This window comes from Aotus nancymaae, unplaced genomic scaffold, assembly GCF_030222135.1.
Source record: "Aotus nancymaae isolate 86718 unplaced genomic scaffold, 86718_ANA_hifiasm-v0.15.2.pri h1tg000020l, whole genome shotgun sequence".
Taxonomy (NCBI): domain Eukaryota; kingdom Metazoa; phylum Chordata; class Mammalia; order Primates; family Aotidae; genus Aotus; species Aotus nancymaae.
In genome coordinates, this window is record NW_026988432.1 from 53,153,669 (window position 1) to 53,177,764 (window position 24,096).

General features: G+C 42.9%; 1 protein-coding gene across 3 annotated transcripts in view; it reads left to right on the plus strand.

Moving 5' to 3' along the window:
- The window catches only part of ANKRD29 (ankyrin repeat domain 29), a 58,612-nt gene that overhangs the window by 29,340 nt on the left and 5,176 nt on the right, over window positions 1-24,096 (plus strand). The window contains exons 7-9 of one of the 3 annotated variants that reach the window (XM_064379333.1): window positions 12,016-12,114; window positions 13,816-13,911; window positions 18,581-18,679. In XM_064379333.1, the coding sequence (XP_064235403.1) occupies window positions 12,016-12,114; window positions 13,816-13,911; window positions 18,581-18,679 (294 nt within the window). The remainder of the gene's footprint in view (window positions 1-12,015; window positions 12,115-13,815; window positions 13,912-18,580; window positions 18,680-24,096) is intronic. The other 2 variants (XM_064379335.1, XM_064379334.1) reach the window with 2 other exon arrangements.

A 24,096-nucleotide genomic window follows, 5' to 3' on the forward strand; every position in this document is an offset into this window, starting at 1 on the left:
GCTGGGTGTCCCCTGGCATCACATACCTAAGATAACCAGTCAGCTCAGGGCATTCTTTAAACCCTTCTGCTTCTGTGATGAAAAGTTAATCTTTGATTAGGGTATCTCCTGTTCTATGCTCTGAGCTCACCTGAAAGCCTATGAAACCAAGCTGACATCATAATTCAGTACTTTTAAAACTTAAGTGTTTGATGTCTGAGGTCAAGTATACACTCTGCCACCTCCTGTGCAAATAAAATTGTGGCTGCACTGATCTAATGAGTGCAGGCTGGCATGGGGCATAGGTAAACAGATGTGGGTCAGTAGTCCAGCCCCTGCCAATAATGCTGCCTTATTATGTGCCTACCACTTCTTCCACCAAGCCAAAGAAGACTCCATTCCATTGGAATCATTAGGAGGTTCTGCACTTTCATCTCTCACAATTATTACACTGTTGAAACTTCATTTACCAACAGCAAGCTAACATCTAGCAAGTCAGTTAACTGATATTAAAAGAACAGAAATGTAGGCTGGGTGCAGTGGCTCACACCTGTAATCCCAGCACTCTGGGAGGCCAAGACAGGAGGATCACTTGAGGCCAGGAGTTCAAGACCAGCCTGGCCAACATGATGAAACCCCATCTCTACTAAAATACAAAAATTAACCAAGCATGGTGGTGTGTGCCTATGATCCCAGCTACTTGAGAGGCTGAGGCAGGAGAATCACTTGAACCTGGGAGGCAGAGGGTGCAATGAACCAAGATTGCACCAGTGCACTCCAGTCTTGGCAACAGAACAAGACTCTATCTCAAAAAAAGAGTAATAATTTAAACAAAGAAAAAAGAACAGAAATGCAAGATTATACAGACAGCACTTTATAAACAGTGAAGAACCATCAAAATGTACGGTATTATGATTAGCTTCTCTTGTGTAGGTACTATTTTTGCCCAGATTAACTTTTTTTTTTTTGAGACAGAGTATTGCTCTGTCATCCAGTGACGTGATCTTGACCCATTGCAACCTTTGCCTCCTGGGTTCAAGCAATTCTCATGCCTCTGCCTCCCAAATAGCTAGGACTACAGGTGTGTGCCACTACATCCAGCTAATTTTCATATTTTTAGTAGAGATACATTTTGATAGACAGCCATGTTTCTCAGGCTGGTGCCGAACTCCTGGCCTCAAGTGATCTGCACACCTTGGCCTCCCAAAGTACTGGGGTTACAGGTGTGAGCCACCATGCCTGGCCCCAGATTAATTTATTTTTAACAAAACATTTCAAATTAAGGAAACATTACTATAAAAGTAGTTTCCTAGGGAAAAGACAAGCTGATTTCTTACCCAGGCACATCTCCACTGTAATCTGACCTGATACAGGAGTGCCTCTCTGTGTTCACATAATGAATAGCTATAAGAACTTAAAGGTTGGTCTGAGCTCTTGGATATGACTTCTTTGGTCTTTAGAAGCCCAAGCACATAAGGAACCTGAGAAAAAGAAAGAGCCTTTGGGCAAAATAGTTTGAGGTTAGGAAGGCAAAGTGGTTTTGAGGTCAGGAATTCCGAGTTCTCGATCCATCCTGCCAATAATTTAGGCTGTGTGGTTTTGAACAAGTAAATCAACCTCTCTGGTCCAGATTTTCATCACTGAAAATTAGGAGGCTGGGCTGGGCACGGTGGCTCACACCTGTAATCCCAGCACTTCAGGAGGCTGAGGCAGGTGGATCACTTGAGGTCAGGAGTTTGAGACCAGCCTGGGCAACATGATGAAACCCTTTCTCTACTAAAAAATACAAAAATTAGCCAGGCGTGGTGGCAGGTCCCAGCTACTTGGGAGGCTGAGGCAGGAGAATCACGTGAACCCGGGAGGCAGAGTTTGCAATGAGCCAAGATTGCACTGCTGCACTACACACTACAGCCTGGGTGATAAGAGTGAGACTCAGTTTCAAAAAAAAAAAAAGAAATAAAGAAAATTAGGAGGCTGGGCAGGATGAGCCTGATGATCTCTTCAAATGCCCACATTTTAAATAATTGTTTTACAATATTCAATCAATATTTATTGAGTACTTATCATGTGTCAGACAGTGCTAGCAATTTAAGATTATATTTTTAGAATTGTAAAGTTATTCTTAGGTGGCTCCAGGAATACTCCTGGGGAAGGAAGCAGTTTCAAAAAAGTTACACTTCTGTATCTGCCAGAGTTGACTTTTGCAGATTGGAGTTTAATATTTTCATATTGGTCCTTTTTATTTTGTTATTGTTAATTGATTCTGAATCAGAGGCTTCATTTTCCCAAAATTAGTAAGAGGAATTGGTTATTTTCAGATTGCATAAGTTTGATTTGGGAGCCATTATTGAAGATACCACTATGAATTTAGAATGAGAGGTTATCAAGATTGTCAAGTCTCTCTATTAGTACATCCTTCCAAAATAATTTCTGGCACTTTGAAGTTTATCATTTATATGCCTAAAGTACTGTTTGTAAAAAACGAAGCTGGTATACGAGATTATATTTCTTTTTTTTTTTTTTTTTTTTTTAATTCAAAGATAAATGATTTATTTATTCATGCAACTCAAAAATCCAAGGGACTGGCTTCAGGTATGGTTGTTGCAATCTTTCAATTCTTCTTTCCTCTATACAGAATTCATACTGAAGTATATTCTCCTCAGGTTATGATTATAGCACATTTAGGCTTACATTCTCATGCCTAAAAAATCATAGCTAATAGTTCTTCTAAAAGTTCACTGAAATGATTTACTTTCAGCAGACTAACTTACCTCACACACCTATCTTTGAAAATTCACTATGGCCAGTGGGTGGATTATGCTGATTTCAGTCCTAGGGTGTTTTGTCTTTGGAGTAGGAGAGGGTGAGATGGTGGGAATAGTGCAGAGCGGTGCTTTTCCAAGGTAAAATCAGGGCCTTGGTATCAGAAAAGGGAATACTGTCAGGCAGACCCAATAGAGTCTTCTCTCACTAGGAGGTGGTAGATCCCTGGCACTTTTTCCATCATTGTATCCTTCTGCCTCCTTGGAAGACATCCTAAATTGATCATGATATTCTTTTTTTTTTTTATTGCATTTTAGGTTTTGGGGTACATGTGAAAAACATGCAAAGTTGTTGCGTAGGTGCATTCATGGCAGTGTGATTTGCTGCCTCCCTCCCCCTCACCCATATCTGGCATTTCTCCCCATGCTATCCCTCCCCAACTCCCCCGCCGCTGTCCCCCCCACTCCTCCGCAACAGACCCCCGTGTATAGTGCTCCCCTCCCTGTGTCCATGTGTTCTCCTTGTTCAACACCCTCCTATGAGTGAGAACATGTGGTGTTTGGTTTTGTGTTCTTGTGTCAGTTTGCTGAGAATGATGGTTTCCAGGTTCATCCATGTCCCTACAAAGGACGCGAACTCCTCATTTTTAATGGCTGCATAATATTCTATGGTGTATATGTGCCACATTTTTCCTGTCCAGTCTATCATCGATGGGCATTTGGGTTGGTTCCAGGTCTTTGCTATTGTAAACTGTGCTGCAATGAACATTCGTGTGCATGTGTCCTTATAGTAGAACGATTTATAATCCTTTGGATATATGCCCAGTAATGGGATTGCTGGGTCAAATGGAATTTCTATTTCTAGGTCCTTGAGGAATCGCCACACTGTTTTCCACAGTGGTTGAACTAATTTACACTCCCACCAACAGTGTAAAAGTGTTCCTATTTCTCCACATCCTCTCCAGCATCTATTTTCTCCAGATTTTTTAATGATCGCCATTCTAACTGGCGTGAGATGGTATCTCAATGTAGTTTTGATTTGCATTTCTCTAATGACCAGTGATGATGAGCATTTTTTCATATGTTTGTTGGCCTCTTGTATGTCTTCTTTTGTAAAGTATCTGTTCATATCCTTCGCCCATTTTTGAATGGGCTTGTTTGTTTTTTTCTTGTAAATCTTTTTTAGCTCGTTGTAAATTCTGGATATCAGCCCTTTGTCAGATGGGTAGGCTGCAAAAATTTTTTCCCATTGTGTTGGTTGCCGATTCACTCTATTGACTGTTTCTTTTGCCGTGCAGAAGCTGTGGAGTTTGATTAGGTCCCATTTGTCTATTTTGGCTTTTGTTGCCAATGCTTTTGGTGTTTTGGTCATGAAGTCCTTGCCTACGCCTATGTCCTGAATGGTTTTGCCTAGGTTTCCTTCTAGTGTTTTTATGGTGTTAGGTCTTATGTTTAAGTCTTTAATCCATCTGGAGTCAATTTTAGTGTAAGGTGTCAGAGATTATATTTCAAATGTTGCATGAGTCGTGCCCATTTAAACCTAAAATGAGTCACGCACTGATGCTGAAGCCAAGAAGTTAAAGAGTAAACCAACACTGCAGCAGTAGCCACAACACAGCACTGCTGTTTTCCTTCCTCAAGAGTTAGGATAACCTGGTCAAAGTGGATGACTTAGTCTTTGAGTGCAGGGATCCACCCTCTGGTCAAGGAGCAAGTAAGTGCTACACCTTCTAAAGGCTGCATCTAAAGCAATTGTTTTGAATTATTTTGAGTTCAGCCCTGAAAGATTGTTATTCAGGAAAAGGGTGTCTTATAAAATAAGAATTGCTTTGGGGGAAAAAAGCAATGGAATTTTTCCTTTTTATAGAGTACACTCACCCCATTGTGTCCTCAAATAATAATAATTTTTATTACCTACTGTGAGCTTATAATTAGAGGTTGTTATCTATCCAGGTCAGACTAGCTCAAGTTCCGTCTTCTCTGAAAGTGTAAACTCTGCATATTTATTGTGTTTCAAGAAAACAGTGCCATAGTAAGACAAAAATGATACCAGTCCTGGCTGACTTTGTCACAAGTTATAAGGAGGTTTAAAAAACAAGTCTAATTAAAAGTTTCTATTAAAATGGCCTGCACATGGTAGAATATTCTATAGGTAGAGCATTGGGAAACCAATGTTTTATTCTGAAATCTCAGCAGACACATTGAGTCATTAATGGAAAATTCTTGAATTTACTAAATGAGGACAAGGAAACCTGTCTGCTGTAATTTCTTAATACTTTTGGATAAATATGATTTATAATTGCTGCACTGCCATTCTATGAAGCCCTATCATTTTATTACGGTATCCTGCAACAGGATGTTGACAAAGTTACATTGAAATTACTCAGCTGACATTTGAGACGAGCTTCAGGGAATCTGAACTGTAGAAGGAATGACTTTTCTTTGTAACTCTATCACTGAGAACTAAATGAAGACCTTTTTAGTACTTCATGATGAGGAATCATAATCCCAAAGCTAGTCATAGCCAGACAATGGGAAGACTTAGTTCTTAATTTGAAACTTGAAAAATGTTTTCCTTCCATATTGTCCTCAGCCAAGAGGTCAAGAGTCACAGAGATCACTGAAATCTATAATCAGTGTAAAAATTCATTTTCATTTCTTTCCATATGTCTTCACCAAGTTGAGTTGATATGAGTCAACCCTTTTTAATCACTAGCTGAGGTGGCTATTTCTATTTTTCTATTAACCAAATACCTTGCCATATATTTTCCCAGCTCAACTCGCCCACCTTATTAAAACAATACTTTTATAGAATGGCAGAGGTCTGACCCTGTTTACCCAGAGCTCAGGTTGGCCAGTCATAACTCATCTCTATCTAGTCTTTTTCATGTGCTAAACAGTATTTCTTTGAAGCCTAGAGGAAAAGCCATCTCATAAAGTGCCTTCTCCTAACAGAAGCCTTGAGTTAGACTTGTACACAGAGTAGCTGGGCTCAGAAAATAAATGTTCTCCCAGGTCGGAAGCTTGGAGGGGTGAACCCAGCAATAGCAGTGGGAGGAGCCAAAAGATTGGCATAGAATCCTGATGGCTTGGAAATGGGAGCCAACAGCGATAGGAAAGCCGTGCTGCTTGTCAAGGGCAGGGACTCTGTCTTGTTCCCTTTGCACATGGTACACACTCAGAAAAAGTGTGTCAACTGCCAGAAGATCCCCATGGCTGGTGCAGAGCACCAGGGAGGTCTGGAAGCCTGCAGCATTTAGGGATCAGTGCCTGAGAATTAGAAGAGGCTGCAGATGTAGGGCTCAGACTCATGAGCAGGACACCAGTCCCCAGGAAGACTGTAAGAGGCAGCTAGGGAGCAGACCCAGATTTTTGGGTGGAGAGCAGCTTGGAAATTACGGGGATATGGATATCTTAAGAAACTGAAACACAGACCCCATTTTGCTTATTAACTGTGTGACCTTGAGCAAGTTGCCTACTCTCCCTGAATCTCAGTATTGCGAGAATTAAATAAAATAATCCCTGCAAAACTCTTAATGCAGTAGCTGATACACAGCAAGTGCAGTGTTAGGTATTGCTATTATTATCATTTCTGTTCCAACCCGACCTCATTGGAACAGAAAACCCATCAGAAATCAAAGCTGCACTTTGTCTAGTGAGCATGTGTTCTCTGTTGTCTCAAAGTCCCTTCCTATCTCTTTCTCTCCCCACTCCTTTCTTTTTTTACCAATTTCATCTGCTTACTTATCTAGTATGTGGTCCCCAGGTTTATGGATCAGACTGCCAAACTCTGGGGATAGCCATGTCACTGCTCATCTTTGTGCACCAGGCCACAGTGACTGGCTGGCCTGCCCATCCTCAGTTCCATCACCCTTGACTGGGAGGATGGAGTCAGACCATGGGCAGTGCAGCACTGGGTGACATCTCTTACAGACCCATTTGCTGGGCCAGGCACACAGTGCAAGGGACACAATCACGAGAAACAGGCTCCAGGTCAGGGTAGGGTGGGTAAGAAAGTTATCTCAATATTGAACTCTCTCTGCTATGGGCAAGGTTCCTCACAGCTCTTGGACTCCCAAGTTCAAGAATAGAATTGGTCCCCAAGACCTCTGACTGGGGATAATCAGCTACAGCCTAACCCTGTAGGTGGAAGTAACCCAACTGTGATGACTGGAAATTGTGAAAGCAAAGAGCTAGTGCTGCTTTAGATACTCATTCCCACAGAAGAGGATGGTTTTAGTTCTTTTTTCCAAATACTCTCAGGAGCCTAAATAAGACCATACAAGGTTAGTCTTTAATACAGGTCTTGTTATACACTCCATCTCATGCTGTGATCTGGCTGTAAAAATGATCTCAAATCAAATGAGGGAATAACAGAGTTGGAGAAAACTACAAAAGTCACTCTATTTAGCCATCCATTGGTACTCTAATCCTTTCTATGATAATCAGCTACTGTTGAACACCTCTAGGCGTGGGGAACTCACTCCTATCTGATCACTTTCTTTGGTCTTAGCCAACCCTCATTAAACTTTTCTACATTGGCCCCAAGTTTCCATGTAGCTTTCACCCATCTGTCTTCTTTCTCTCGCTTGGCCTGAAAAATCAGTCTGAATCCTTTTCTACTTGATATACACACAAATAGTAAAGGACAGCTATCATAACCCTATGAATCTCATCCTTCTTCAAGCTAAATATTCTATTACTTTTTTTTTTTTTTTTTTGAGATGGAGTCTCACTCTGTTGCCCAGGCTGGAGTACAGAGGTGCTATCCCAGCTCGCTGCAACCTCCCCGTCCCAGGCCCAAACGATTCTCCCACCTCAGACTCCTGAGTTGCTGAAACTGCAGCCATGCACCACCACACCCAGCTAACTTTTATATTTTTAGTAGAGATGGGGTTTCGCCGTGTTGGCCAGGCTGGTCTCAAACTCCAGGACTCAAGGGATCCACCCACCTCGGCCTCCCAAAGTGCTGGGATTACAGGTGTAAGCCACCATGCCCAGCCATTACCTTTAAAAAAAAAAAAAATGCTGTAGAGGTTATAACTTCACAATGATTTATTTGATTTAATATATTTTAAAACTATATTTTTTGGTCCGGAAGAATTCAAAAAGTTATTTATATATTTTTAAATGTTTTTTCACATTTCGATAATTCCAAAACTCTACAAAAAGGAGCTAAATCGACTTTTCATCATTTTCAAAATTATTTTTATATCTTTAATTTAAAAAATATATAAAATTATTTTTCTTTTTTTATAGAGATGGGGGCCTCACTGTGTTGCTGAAGCTGGTCTCGAAGTCCTGGGCTCAAGCCATCCTCCTGCCTTGGCCCCCCAAAGTGCTGGGATTATAGATGTGAGCCACTGCTCCCATCATTTTCATGATGAAAATGAAGGCTGTAACCATTATACAAGAAGGAAAAAATAAGAGAAAACAGAAATTAAGGTGTACAAAAGAAGAAAACCTCTCCTAATTCATAAACTAAATAACCAACTGATAAGTAATCTGATTTGACAATAATGCTCTAACTCATATGCAACTCCCTGCGTTCCCAAATCAGATTTGGAGTTGTAATTACCAGTAATGAAATATACAGGCAGCCCCAAAATCTCATTTTACCAGTCATTCCTACTTGTTCACAATCAGTTGTCTCACAGAGTCAATGGAAGAATCAAATTTAAAAGCATATGGAAGTATTTTGTGAACAAAATTACATATTAAGGGGCTTATTGTTTCTCATGATAAATACTACTCAGATACAATTAGCATTTCCTAAGCATCTGTGAGCCAGTGCTTATGCTCACCACCTTTCTATATGTTTTCTCACTTACCTTGTGAGCTAACAATTTTTGACAAGAGGACACTGAGACTGAGAGTGATTGGCGTAGGTCTCACAGCCAGGAAGAACTGATTGCTTTTTTCACCTCCTATGACTATTCTAATTAAGATGATATATTTGATGAGTGTTATCATTGATGTTCTAAATTGATAATAATGATTTTTTGGCCACGCATGGTGACTCATGCCTGTAATCCCAGCACTTTGGGAGGCTGAGGTGGGTGGATCACTTGGGGTCAGGGGTTTGAGACCAGCCTGGCCAACATGGCGACACCCCATCTCTACTTAAAATACAAAAATTAGCGAGGTGTGGTGGTGCATGCCTATAGTCTCAGCCTCTCAAGAAGCTGAGGCAGGAGTCTCTTGAACCTGGGTGGCAGGGGTTGCAGTGATCTGAGATGGCACCATTGCACTCCAGCCTGGGGGACAGAGCAAGACTCCATCATAGGTAGGTAGAGAGAGAGAGAGAGAGAGAATTTCTCACAATATAGCACCTCTCAGCACTTTCCCACATATTAGTATCAGTTGTTAATACAAGTTTGTTAATAATGACCAAGCCATGGAAAAGCACACGGAATAGGCAGTGGGCTGCCGTTTTTCGCTGGCTGCCTCTCCCTGCCTGCCCTCTGGTGGAGAGAGAGTGACAAAGAACAAAACAGACTTGGGCACTGAGAAGCGCATTAGTATTAGCACCGGCGTGGACCCACACTCCCCTTCTGCCTCCCAGGGTCCCACGCACACCCCTCTGGCTACAGCAGCTGGATTTCCCACCCTGTGTGAAGGAACCATGCCTGTCCAAGGCACTGTGACTGTAGCTGCTTTTCCTTCTCCCTCAAACGACCCTTCCCCTCTCTCTCACCTAGCAAAATCCTGGTCCTTCTTCAAGACCCAGCTCAGATGGCAGCCTATCCATGACACTGAGCCTGCATTCCCCATGCAGCAGCCCTCCCTGCTGTTTCATTTTGTGCATTTTTGTCCATACTTTATCATAGCACTGCAGTTCTATGGAAACCTTCATGTCTCCTCTACAGGACTTATTTTTAGTACTCTGCCTGAGACATAGAAGATGCTTAATCATTGTTGGTTGCTTAGGCCAGACTCACCTGTAATCTCAGCACTTTGGGAGGCTGAGGTGGGAGTATCGCTGGAAGCCAGGAGTTCAAGAACAACCTAGGCAACAAAGCAAGGCCCCATCTCTACAAAAAAAAAAAAAAAAAAAAAAATTAACTGGGCATGGTGGTGCGCACCTGTAGTCTCAGCTACTAGGAAGGCTGAGGCAGGAGGACCATTTGAGCCCAGGATGTTGAGGCTGCAGTGAGCCTTGATCATGCCTCTGTACTGCAGTCTAGGTAACAGAGTCCTGTCTCAAATAATAATTATCATTATTCCTTGCATGAATGATTGATTAAATCCTGAACTGGGAGAATTGAATAAAGAATATGGAAGTGCTTTTAAACTAAAGTGCAAATTGCTCATGATAATATTTCGATTCAAGAATATTCCCACCAAGAGGCTCCTGAAAAAACTATGAAGTAGGTTAAAGTGTCTTCCGCCTCTCTCAATCCTTTGTTTCAGCACCTCTTCCACTGTCTCTCCCAAGATAGGTGCCAACATCCTCTGACTGCCCTTCAGCACCCCCAGATCCTCCTGGGCTCCCAAGTCACCAGCTTCCCCCACCCAACTCAGATGTCTTCATCCCCTCTGCCTTTCCTGGGACAGCAATGGGCAACAATCTTGTGCCTGATTCTGCTAGTAGGCTAAGGTTGAAATTACACACAGCAGCAGAAAATGTAACTTTATATTCTATAACTGAATCATTTTGCTCTTCAGCCCTTCCTCCCCCAATGGGTAATTCAGTCTTATCTGGCTAAAACAGGCTCTTGGGGCATATTATCATGATTACCTCAGAGGTTACCTTTAGCCAATTCTGGATCCTGCTCCCTCCTGCCCTTCTCTCTAAAGGGACCTAAGTTTTCGGGATCAGACTATCATCCTGGCATTGAGATGGGGGTGGGGAAACTCATGTGTGGCCCTGGTGTGGGCCTCTCTGGTCCGCAGGTGTCCTGCACTGGTACACCCCAGGGATGCAGCTGGTCTCACCATTGTCTGCTAGCCTGGCCATCATCTCTACTCAGGAAGTCAGGACGTTGTGGCCTTGTGTTCTCAACCCCAGGCTCACTCCAGCCCACTGTTTCTCTAATGCTTCTGACTTCTCACAGACAGATGGGACTCTGGATGCCTAGGGGCTAGGCGGATGTGGGCTGTGGGGACTGCAGTCCACTGACTCTGAAACCCCCTGGCCATTTCTCTTCTACCTCCCAGGCACCAACAGAGAGCAGAACTTCTCTAAAGGACTTGTAACTTTCCTGGTTTCTCACAAGAAGAGAAAACCCTTTTCCATCTGGAATTCCCTATAACTGATCTGATGTTTCTACCATCCCTAGGTTACCTATCCCCCACAACACACCTGAGATTCAGTCCAGAGGGAGAAAAAAACGTGGACACTCTCATCTGGCCTCCGCCTTCCCTCTCCCTCTCTAGCTCCTTCATACATTGGAAGGCTTTCCCAGTTTCCATCCCATCTGGCAGGAGCCACCCTACTGTCAAATCCTTCCCCATCCCTTGCATGTTTTTACTTTTTTTTCCCCTCTGGAGCAATATTTCTCGCCTCATGGCCTAGTGTGCACAGAGAAAGAGATGCTGGAGAAATATTCCCAAATATACACAGAGGAAATAGCCCCCAAAATGCTCTCCTGCCATAACTGGTTCAGGTGCATCACTTCCTGGAAGACGCAACAACATATTCCACATAAAGTTAAGCTCCCTAAGAGATGAGGTGGCTGTGGAGGGTTCTGGACACCAGACTAGAAGAATAGGAGAAATGACTTGAGTTCTCTGACTCTCAGACCCCACCTCAAAGGAAACTGCCTGCTTGCCTATGGGAATGAGGGGTGTATGGTGTGAACATTAAGGAGCGACCCACTGGGAAAGCAAAGAAATGGACAGTCTGGGGGGAAAGAGGCCGACTTCTCTCTGGGTTTGTGGAATTTGTTTCTGCTGTGCTGTAAATATACAGCTCAGCTGCTTCCCCAAGCCTTCAAAGCAAGGTTCCCACACAGCCTTCCATGAAGACTGTATCACGCTTTTTGGCAAAAGATCCAGCCACGAAATGGATGGTTTTATTAGCCAAAAATTGAATATTGGCAATTACACAAGTAGCCCAGACTCAGCCATGTACCGTCTGTGTCCTTGGATTACACACACCCGCCTCTTTTCTCACTGCCTCCTGGACAGTGTGGATCAGCTGAGTGTGATCTGCACTCATGGAGTGCCTTCCTGGGGTTTTCGCTTTCAGAGCCCTGGTGTTAAAGACATTCTGTGAGTGGGTGGGCCCGGGCGCCCCAGTCATGGTGGCCGCCGCCTCCTCTCCCCGCAGGACGGGACAGCGCCCCTGTGGATCGCGTCCCAGATGGGCCACAGCGAGGTGGTGCGGGTGATGCTGCTGCGCGGAGCCGACCGCGACGCTGCGCGGAACGTGAGTGCCCGGGGCGCGTGGCCACGGAGCGAAGCCGCCCAGCACGCCTGTGCGGAGGAAATGGGTCTTGACTGAGCCTGCAGCCCACAAGGGCTTCCTCCCAAACTCTACCTGCTCTTGAGCAGGAAAACAAAGTGATGGTCCAATTCGGTGCTGCTCGGTCTCTCTCCTCTTCCACCCGAGATGACCTTGCGACGCACTAGAGCGGGTGGAATCTTAGCCTCTAGCCTGGAGACGGTAGAGATGGGGCCTCCAGGCTGTCCTGGGGGCTGGGGTAGGGGGAGCCCCTGGCTGCTGCTGCGCCTCCTGCAGGCCCTGCCTCTCATCTCTGCTCCCTGGAGCTGCAGACCTCCCTGCACCCCGTCCCCTGCTGGCCCTCTGTCTCCACTGGCCTCTGCGGGTGTCACCTAATACTGCCTCGGTGTGCCCCACAGCAAGCCCTTTCCCCATAAGGAAGGCTTGAAGAAAGCCTGACCACCTAGGCTGTTTGCTTTTTGTGTTTTTACTATGGCCTGGTTGCCTTTGTATAACCCTTGCTTATGTAACCCACCCTCTGCTCTCCAAGTCTAAGCTCCAAAAAAGGGAAATCGCCAGACGCCTTCGCCACCACTTCACTGCCCTCTCTCCCACTCTTCTTCTCACAATCCCTGAAGCCAGAAAAGAACCCCCCCCACCACCGCCAATTCCATGTTCCTTCTTTCTGATTACACATAAACCCTAATGGCAGGCCATAGTAGTTCCTTGGTACGGGAGAATTGTGAACTAGATCCTCCAAACACAGCAATTGATAATTGAAAACAGGAGAAAAAGGAATTTGGAAACTGTCTTCTTGAGCCAAAAAATGACAGAAGCTAAATATTAATTTTTGAATTTGACTTCATTTTTACCAGATTTTATTTTTATTTTTTTTCTGAGACAGAGTATCACTCTGTCACCCAAGCTGGAATGCAGTGGCATGATCTCAGCTCATTGTAACTTCTGCCTCCTGGGTTCAAGTGATTCTCATGCCTCAGCCTCCCGGGTAGCTGGAACTACAGGCACGGGCCACCACTCTTGGCTATTGTATTTTTGGCAGTGATGGGGTTTCACCATGTTGGCCAGGCCGGTCTAGAACTCCTGACCTCAAGTGATCCTCCTACCTTGGCCTTACAAAGTGCTAGAATTACAGGTGTGAACCACTGCAGGTGGCCTTTTAGCAGATTTTAATCTATCACCCCTGTCCCTAACCCCAAGTACCCACACACAGGCAGATACCTAGACCAGCCTTGGGCAAGGTTGTATAATTTTTTTAAAAAAAAACAGTAAATACAGTTCAACAATTATCTAAATTATTAAAGACAGCCATTTCTGCTAAATCATGAACAGCAGAGAATGACTCTGGTCCATCCATGGCCTAAAAATATGCTCTTGAAATTCCCCTGTCCCCTGCTCAGTGTTCTCAGGAACTATAGGAGTATGAATTCCCAAATGTCAGAGTTCTAACATAATCTAAGTCATGGTTTACCTGATACTCTTTCATGCAGAATGAACTGCTTAATATGCTCTGAAATGCTCCTAGATTAAGAGACATTGCTGATCTGTGCTTCATTTACACATTTCATTAGTTTCTAACAATGGTACTTCCAGTTCTCAAATGACATTTAGCTCTCAGGCCACACAGACATATGTTAATAATCAACTTTTATTTTCCTTTCTGTTAAGGATGGCACAACGGCATTATTGAAAGCAGCCAACAAAGGGTATAATGATGTCATACAGGAGTTGCTTAAATTCTCACCCACCCTTGGTATTTTGAAGGTAAGACTTAAAGAGAAATTTTACTAATCTGTAAGAGAGAGGTTAGAAAGTAAGTCTGCACTTGGGGACTGCGTTGAATTTAGGTACAGTTAGCCTGGTTAGACGGATACTTGAAGGAACACACCTGCAGCTTCTTGATGCTGGTGATCCCAGGATCATTGGCAGATATGCGAAGGTGGTAGAAAGAGTGAACCACAGTCGTCACTACCTAGTTTTCCAGAAAAAAAAAAAAAATTGACAGTAGTAATGAAATAGCTACATTGGAAAGTATACCATATTGACACCATTTGGAGGATTTGTGAAATCAAGGAAGAACAGACACTTATGTTCGTTCTCTTTATTATCTTGAGCAAAGAACCACTCTGCTTTGTTCCCTTAAGTGAAATAAAATAAGCCTCAAACACCTGGAAGCCTCAGAAAATATGTCAGTATGGATACCTGGGTCTCCTAAAAAATAGAGCCAAAACTCTTTTTTAAGTTTTGATCTTTTTGTTTTGCTTTTTGAGACAGTCTCCCTTTGTAGCCCAGGCTGTAGTGCAATCGCACGATCTCAGCTCACTGCAACCTCTGCCTCCCAAGTTCAAGTGATTGTCCTGCCTCAGCCTCTTAAGTAGCTGGGATTACAGATGTTCCACCACCATGCCTGGCTAATTTTTGTATTTTTAGTAGAGACAAGGTTTCACCATCTTGGCAAGGCTGGTCTTGAACTCCTGACCTCAAGTGATCCACTCGCCTTGGCCTCCCAAAGTGCTGAGATTACTGGCATGAGCCACCACACCTGGCCTAAATTTTGATCATTTTTGATTAAAATATTTCTAACCTATAGTATAGATCAGGAGCCAGCAAACTTTTTCTGTAAAAGCTTAGTAAATATTAGTATTTCTGTTTACTAATATAATATTAATTATATTATTTATTTTATTCATTTTATTATATTGTAATAGTAATGCTTACTAATATTTTAGTAAATATTACTAAATAGTAAACATTAATAAATATTACCAATTAATAATATACTTATTACAGTAAATATATTTATTAATATATAAATATTGATATTTACTATAGCAAATATATACTAGAGAATATATTTACTATATACTTTACTATATATACATAACAAATTTAAATTTTTTCAGAGACAGGGTTTCAACTCTGTTGCCCAAGCTTGAGTATAATGATGCAATCATAGCTCACAGTAATCTTGAACTCCTGGGCTCCAGTAATCCTCCTGCCTCAGCTGGGACTACAACCACATACCACTGGACCCATCTAATTTTTAAATTTGTTGTAGAGATAGGGTCTTACTATATTGTCCAAGCTGGTCTCTAACTTCTGGCCTTAAGCAATCTTCCTGCCTCGACCAGAGGTAGGAGAATTAGTATATGGTATATATTTACTATATATAGTATATACTATATACTATAAATACATACTATATAATATATAGCATATACTATATAACTGTATACTCTATATAGTAAATATTTACTGTCTAGTAATATTTACTGAACTATTAGTAACTATTGCTGTTACCAGATAGCAAATATTTTAGGCTTTGTGGGCCACACAAGTCTCTCCCAACTGCCCCCACTCTGCTGTAGTAATCCAAAAGTAAACATAGAAAATACAACAAAAAGGCCCAGTGTGGTGGCTCACACCTGTAATCCCAGCACTTTGGGACGCTGAGGCGGGTAGTTCACTTGAATCCAAGAGTTCCAAACCAGCCTGGGCAACATAGCAAGACTCCATCTCTAAAGAAAATTTTTTTTTAATTAACTGGTCATGATGCCATGCACCTGTAGTCCTAGCTACTTGGGAGGCTGAGGTGGGAGGATCACTCGAGCCTGGGAAATGAAGCTGTGATCAAGCCACTGCACTCCACCCTAGGTGACAAGGAGACTCTTGATTCAAAAAAAAAAATCTTAATTCCTATAAAACTTTATTTATTCATGGACATTGTGTTTATGGAATTTCATATTTTCACATATTACAAAAATTTTTTTCTTTTAATCTTTTAAAAATCATTTAAAAATGTAAAAACAGGCTGGGTGCAGTGGCTTATGCCTATAATCCCAGCACTTTGGGAGGCTGGGGCAGGAGGACTGCCTGAGGCCAGGAGCTAGAGACCAGCCTGAACAATATATTAAGACTCTATCTCTACAACACGTTTAAAAATTAGATGGATGCAGTGGTGTGTGGCTATAGTCCCAGCCAAGGCAGGAGGATTGCTGGAACCCAGGAGTTCAAGGTTACTGTGAGCTATGATTACATCATTGCACTTCTGCCAGGGCAATAGGGTGAAACCCTGCCTCTGCAAAAATTTTTAAAAGTAGAAACCTTTCTTAGCTTGCAGGATTTGAGTTGCAGGCTGTGGTTTGCTGACCCCCAAGATATAATGATTCTGTTTTATTAAATACAGGACACCAAATCTGTTCTAAATTGACACAGTGGCTTAGCTTTGGGGCTGTCCTCTCAGGGTCTATCAATGTATATAAAATCTGTTTGCCCTTGAATGATCCCAGAAGCTTTTTGGATATTGTGTCTGCTTTTTATATTTTTAGATTCCATTCTTGCTGACAGTTAATACAGAACTGCTGTTGTCAGTATGTTGGCCTTTCTCCTCTGCCCTAATCAGCTCATGAGCTACTTTAATCTGCCATGAGCTTTTTTTTTTTTTTTTTTTTTTTTTGGAGACAGGGTCTCGCTATGTTGCCCAGGCTAGTCTTGACCTTTGAACTCCTGGGCTGAAGTGATTCTCTGATCCTCCTGCCTTGGCCTCCTAAAGTGCTGGGATTACAGGTGTGAGCCACTGCGACTGGCCTGCCATGAACTTTAGAAGCCAGAAAGCTGTGCTTGTTAAAACTGCAAAGTAAGAATAAACCGTCCATGAAAGTGAATTATATGAATAAAAGGAACAAGCTTTAGAAAGCTTGAACTTTGCAAAATCTAGTCTTGTTTCAAACAGCTCTTTTTTGGCTTTTTTAAAACTCCTGGTCGGACATGGTGGTTCACAGCTATAATCCCAGCCAAGGCAGGCAAATCACCTCACGTCAAGAGTTTGAGACCAGCCTGGCCAATGTGGTGAAACCCTGTCTCTACTAAAAATACAAAAATTAGCTGAGAGTGGTTACGTGCGCCTATAATCCCAGCTACTCAGGAGGCTGAGGCAGGAGAATTGCTTGAGCCTGGAGGCGGAAGTTGCAGTGAGCCGAGATCATGCCATTGCATTCCATCCTAGGCAACAAGAGCAAAACTCCATCTCAAAAAAAAAAAAAAGCCAGAAAGCTTCACTTGTTAAAATTGTTTGTAAAGTAAGAATAAACTGTCTATGAAAGTAAATAATATGAATAAAAGGAACAAGCTTTAGAAAGCTTGAACTTTGCAAAATCTAGTCTTGTTTCAAACAGCTGTTTTTTGGCTTTTTAAAAACTCCTAGTTGGGCATGGTGGCTCACACCTGTAATCCCAGCACTTTGGGAGGCCTCAGCAGGCAGATCACCTGAGCTCGGGAGTTGGAGACCAGCCTGGGCAACATGGTGAAACCCTGTTTCTACCAAAAATACAAAAATTAGCAGGACACAGTGGTATGCACCTGTAGTCTCAGCTACTCAGGAGGCTGAGGCAGGAGAATCCCTTGAGCCCTGGAGGTGGAGGTTGCAGTGAGCAGAGATCGCACCATTGCACTCTAGCCTGGAAGACAGAGCAAGACCTTGCCTCCAAAAAAAAAAAAATTCAATCCGTGTTACATACATATAGGTGAAGTTGATAGAGTGGCTAAGATTTAGACAAGTAAATTGTTACAAGAGTAGTGAATCACACATATTTAAAAGCAACCACAGAAAAATGCTACTGTGCTGGAATTTTTCTCTGGGTATGATATTTTACTCTTTTACAAAATCAGAGTGGTTTTTATTATGAGTAATTAGGAAACTAAGTTTGCATTTAGGTACTATTTATAGGCATATGTACCCTCTAGAACCAATGTCACATGACTGCCCACTGTTCTTCTATTAGTTTTGTTATAGTCTCCTCCCCTCCCCTCCCTGGTCCAGCTACATGCTGGATTTAGCTGCTTCCTTATTTTGATAAACATTAACAGCTCATCTACGAGACCCTTCTGTGCTCAGACATGCTCCGACTCAAAGCTCTGGGGCATTGCCTCACCCACATACGCTTCCTCTTAAGCCCTGAAGCTCCACAGTCACAGTCTTGCCCGCCTGAGTGGTCAGAGTATCTGTAGCTGTTCTGACAAGTCAGCCCATTGGCTAAGCAGCTATTCCTCCAGTGGAGGATAAGCTCAGCAAAACTACAGAGACTGTATGTGTTGTCCTTGAAGAACAAAAATATTTGGCACAGCATTGTTGTTTTTTCTGCAGCAAGTTCCAAAGTATGTAAAACTGAGTGATCCTGAAGTCATGTGCCCCCTCAGCCAGATTCCTTATTTCACTTGTAAGAGAACATCAGCAATATTTGTACTGACCATCAGTTGTGTATCCAAGGACACTATACTACGGGTTGATGTGACTTTGAAAAGTACAAGGCAAGATAAAGAAGCTTAAGGGTCTGAGGTTACACAGTCTTATCACCCAGATGGTTTATGATGGAAGCAATGCTGAATGCCAATAGTTATGAGTTCAGTCCTGACACACACTGTCATTTTCTCTTAGAATGGGACATCAGCGCTCCATGCGGCAGTGCTCAGCGGAAACATTAAAACAGTTGCGCTGCTCCTAGAAGCAGGGGCAGACCCATCTCTGAGAAACAAGGTACCCACTTAATCAATCTTTTAACTCCATTGGGCCCCTTGAAGTGTCCTTCTAGGCCAGGAAGGATAAACATCTCCCTGGCTCCAATCACCATCTTCATTCTTTGTATAGTAAGGTCGTTCAGGGTTGCTATTAGTAGGTGATTAGTGAGCAGTACAGTTGGACCCAGGAAATTCTACTATTAATAAAAACCCTGACTCATATCAATGGTTTTATTTTACATATATGTATTTTAGAAACCCTTGTGTTGAGGGCTGACCTACTCTGCTGCATATGAAACCCTGACCCAGAAGCAGGTCATCTTCAAATGGTTTAGCGCCAGGTTCCCCATGGACGTGCGTTGTGTGACAGGTGAGGGGGTTATCGGGTTTTCAGGTTTTTTGTTTTTTGGTTTTTTTTTTTTGAGAGGGAGTCTTGCTCAGTTGCCCAGTCTGGGGTGCAGTGGCACAATCTCAGCTCACTGCAACCTCTACCTCCCGGGTTCAAGCGATTCTCCTGCCTCTGCCTCCTGAGTAGCTAGGATTATAGGAGTGCACCACCACACCCGGCTAATTTTTTCTGGCCTCCCAAAGTGCTAGGATTACAGGCGTGAGCCAGTGGTTTTCAGTTAACAATGGTGCACCCTCCTGGTGAAGGTGGGAAAAAAAGGGAGAGCAGTTACTATGGGAGTATTATTCTATTATCAAAGTCATGCCCTAAAAATGCCAAAATTCTGGTAGTTTATCACCATTCCCATAAGTTCACTGTTCATATCTTGAGAATTGCTTATGCTATGTTTGATTGCTTTTATGTTGTTAACAGGAGTACATGCCACTGTTAAAAAATTTTTCTAGTTCTAAATTCTTAATTTACAATTAGGCTAAAACTTGGAGGTGGGAGGGCATACAATTAAAAAAATTTTTTTTTTTGAGACGAAGTTTTTTGCTCTTGTTGCCAAGGCTGGAGTGCAATGGCATGATCTCGGCTCATCACAAACTCCACCTTCCAGGTTCAAGCAGTTCTCCTGCCTCAGCCTCCTGAGTAGCTGGGATTACCAGCATGCACCACAACGCCCAGCTAATTTTGTATTTTAGTAGAGATAGGGTTTCTCCATGTTGGTCAGACTAGTCTTGAACTCCTGACCTCAGGTGATCCGCCCATTTCAGCCTCCCAAAGTGCTGGGATTATAGGCGTGAGCTACCACACCCAGACACAATAGGAATTTTTTTAAATGATTGTCATTTCGCTTCCTCCTGTTCAACATCTGCTTAAGCTGGCACATGTATAGATTGCAGCAGAGAAGAGTAGCCTAGGAAAGGTCTTGAGAGAATGTATGGGCCAGGCGCAGAGGCTCACTGCTGTAAACCCAGCACTTTGGCAGCTGAGGCAGGTGGATCACTTGAGCCCAGGAGTTCAAGACCAGCCTGGGCAACATGGCAAAACCCTGTCTCCACAAAAAGTATAAAAATTAGCTGAGTGTGATGGTATGCACCTCTAGTCCCAGCTACAGGGAAGGCTGAGGTGGGAGGATCACTTGAACCCAGCCAAAGAGGTCAAGGATGCAGTGAGCTATGGTCATGCCACTGTACTCCATCCTGGGCAACAGAGTGGAGAGAAAATGCACTAAACTACAAACTTTATTTATTACTTATTTAAATGTGAATTTTTTTACTTTTTATAGAGATGTGGTCTTGCTGTGTTGCCCAGGCTGGTCTCGAACTTCTGAACTCAAGCAATCCTCCCACTTTGGCTTCCCAAAGTGCTGGGATTATAGGCATGAGCCACCACACCTGGCCTAAACTACAAATTTTTGAAGGAGGAAGTGGTATTGGTGTTTATGAATAGAGGAGGATATGAAAAGCAACCTTCACTTTATACTCACATACTCTAAATTTTTTTTTTTTTGAGACAGAGTCTCACTCTGTTACCCAGTCTGGAGTGCAGTGGCGCGATCTTGGCTCACTGCAATCTCTGCCTCCCAGGTTCAAACTATTCTCCTGCCTCAGCCTCCTGAGTAGCTGGGATTACAGGTGTGCACTACCATACCCAGCTAATTTTTGTATTTTTAGTAGAGACAAGGTTTCACCATGCTGGTCAGGCTGGTCTTGAACTCCTGACCTCAAGTGATCCACCTGCCTTGGAATCCCAAAGTGCTGGGATTACAGGCCTGAGCCACAGCACCCAGCCTCATACTCTGATTTTTTCTAAGCATCTGTTACTGTGTTAAAATTTTTTAATAATAAAAACAAAAACATAACATTTTATGACATTTTGAAAAGAAACCTTAAGAAGTGCCAGTTAAACAACATGCCAGGGGTCACTTTTTTCATTTGACTTAGCATGTCCAAGTATCACTTCCTCATTCCCATTGAATTGCTTGTCTATAACATTTCTGCTTATCTCTCCTTAGATACTTAGATTTGTTTTCCATTAGCTGGCCTGGCTGTGTGATAAGCCAGTTGAAATCACAATTGCCTTTCTTTAGATCTTATCTTTAGACCTTATGCACCAACTTCCTAAAGAGACCAGTCTTTGAAAAAAAAAAAAAAAAAAAGAGAGACCAGTCTTTGTTGGTGAGTTATCTAATACTGAACTAAGGCAAGGAGGAAACATTAGTACCTTTACATAGAAACTGAAAAATGCAATTCCCTATGTGTTTCCTAGAATAATGGAATGACTACCAACAAGAATGGTTATGAGTAATTTCCAGTGGGCAAAATGCTGGACTTTGGACCCTCCTGAATCAAAACAAGTGCAACCGCCCAATGGGTTCATCTTGCCTGCAGCCTAAACAGAACCTATTTATCAAGACAGGGGACTTGCAATGGAGAAAGAGTAATTCATGCAGAGCCAGCTGTGAGGGAGACAGGAATTTTGAATTTTTTAGTAGATATGGGGTTTCACCATGTTGGTCAGGCTGGTCTCAAACTCCTGACCTCATGATCCACCTGCCTCAGCCTCCCAAAGTGCTGGAATTACAGACATGAGTCACCACACCCAGCCACATCCTTCTTTCTTTTTAGAGACAGAGTCTTACTCTGTCACCCAGGTTGGAGTGCAGTGGTGCCATCATAGCTAACTGCAACCTCAAACTCCTGGGCTTAAGTGATACTCCCACCTCAGCCTCCCAAGTAGCTAAACCACCATACCCAGCCACGGGAACATAGTTCTGATTCCTCTATACAAACAGTTCTCAACAGTTCTCCTGGATCCCTGAAGATCTTCACGACCCATACAGGGGGTCTAAGGAATCAAAACAAGGTTGGGCGTAGTGGCTCAAGCCTGTAATCCCAACACTTGGGATTACAGACAAGCCTGGGCAATACAGCAAGACACCATTTCTACAAAAAAATTAAAATCTATTTAAATTTTTAAAAAAGAATTCAAAACCATACATATATATATATATATATATATATTTTTTTTTTTTTTTTTGAGATGGAGTCTTGCTTTGTCACCCAGGCTGGAGTGCAGTGCTGTGATCTTGGCTCACTGCAACCTCCACCTCCCAGGTTCAAGCAATTCTCCTGCATCAGCCTCCTGAGTAGCTGGGATTACAGGTACACACTACTACACCTGGCTAATGTTTGTGTTTTTAGTAGAGATGGGGTTTCACCATGCAAAACCATAGTCTTGATAATAAAAAGATGTTGGCCATTCGAGGTGGTTCATGCCTGTAATTCCAGCAACTTGGGAGGTTGAGGCAGCAGGATCGCTTGAAGTCAGAAGTTCAAGACCAGCATGGTCAATATAGCAAGACCTCATCTCTTTAAGAAATTAAAAAACAAAAAAATTGTTGGGCATGGTGGTTTGTGCCTATAGTCCTAACTACTAGGGAGGCTGAGGTGGAAAGATCACTTGAGCTCAGGAGTTCAAGGCCACAGTGAGCTACATGGTTGTGCCACTGCATTCCAGTCTTAGCAACAGAGAGAAAACCTGCCTCCTAAAAAAACAAACAAGATATTGTCTGCCTTCTTCACTGTGCTGACATTTGCTCTAATGGGACAAAAGGAAAAGCAATGGTGGGTGAAACTGTTGGGGCTTAGTACACATCAAAGCAGGGGCACTAAACTGTTCTGGCAAAATATTTTACAAGCCTTTGTAAAGTATTTTATAAATTTTATAAATTATTTTTTTAAATATCAGTTGTACTTAAGAATGTCTCTGATGAAGGCCGGGCGCGGTGGCTCAAGCCTGTAATCCCAGCACTTTGGGAGGCCGAGGCGGGTGGATCACGAGGTCAAGAGATCGAGACCATCCTGGTCAACATGGTGAAACCCCGTCTCTACTAATACAAAAAATTAGCTGGGCACAGTGGTGCGTGCCTGTAATCCCAGCTACTTAGGAGGCTGAGGCAGGAGAATTGCCTGAACCCAGGAAGCGGAGATTGCGGTGAGCCGAGATCGCGCCATTGCGCTCCAGCCTGGGTATCAAGAGCGAAACTCCGTCTCAAAAAAAAAAAAAAAAAAAAAAAAAAAAAAAAAAAGAATGTCTCTGATGAAGCAGTAAAAAAATGTCAGTTTTATTAAATTTTGACTCTTCCTATACATCTTTTTAAAATTCTGTGTGATTGGCCGAGTGGGGTGGCTCACACCTATAATCTCAGCACTTTGGGAGGCCAAGGCAGGCAGATCACATGAGGTCAGGAGTTCGAGACCATCCTGGCCAACATGGTGAAACCCTGTCTCTACTAAAAATACAAAAATTAGCCAGCGTGTTAACACATGCCTATAATCCCAACTACTCAGGAGGCTGAGGCAGGAGAATTGCTTGAACCCAGGAGGTGGAGGTTGCAGTGAGCTGAGATTGCATCACTGCACTGTAGCCTGGGCAACAGAGTGAGACTCTGTCTCAGAAAATAACAACAATAAAATTATTTGATGGCAGGGCAAAGTGGTTCATGCCTATAATCTCAGCACTTCAGGAGACCTAGGTGGGAGGATTGCTTGAGGCCAGGAGTTCAAGACCAGCCTGGGCAACATAGCAAGACCCCATCGCTACCAAAAAAAAGCCAGGCATAGTGACACACACCTGTAGTCCTAGCTTGAGCCCAAGGAGTCTGAGGTTGTGGTGAGCTATGATTGCACCACTGCATGCCAGCCTGGGTGACAGAGCGAGACCATGTGTCTAAATAAATAAATAAATAAAATTCTATGTGACAAAATGGAAAGCATGCCTAAAACACTTCTGCTGTGTACTGAAGTATGATGATTATCTCAAGAAAAAGCATCTGTTGGGCAGTGAGCAGGCAAACCTGCCCCCAAAAGTCTGAGGAAGCTGAGAAGCCAAGAAAGAAGCTGACATCCAGATGATCACAGCAGATAAGAAGAAGAAAAAAAAGGCTGACATATCCGGTTTCTCAGAAAGTAACAGGGACAGGAAGCATAGTCTCAGGACATCACCCCCAGACCCAGGGCCTAAGGGAAGGAATACACAGG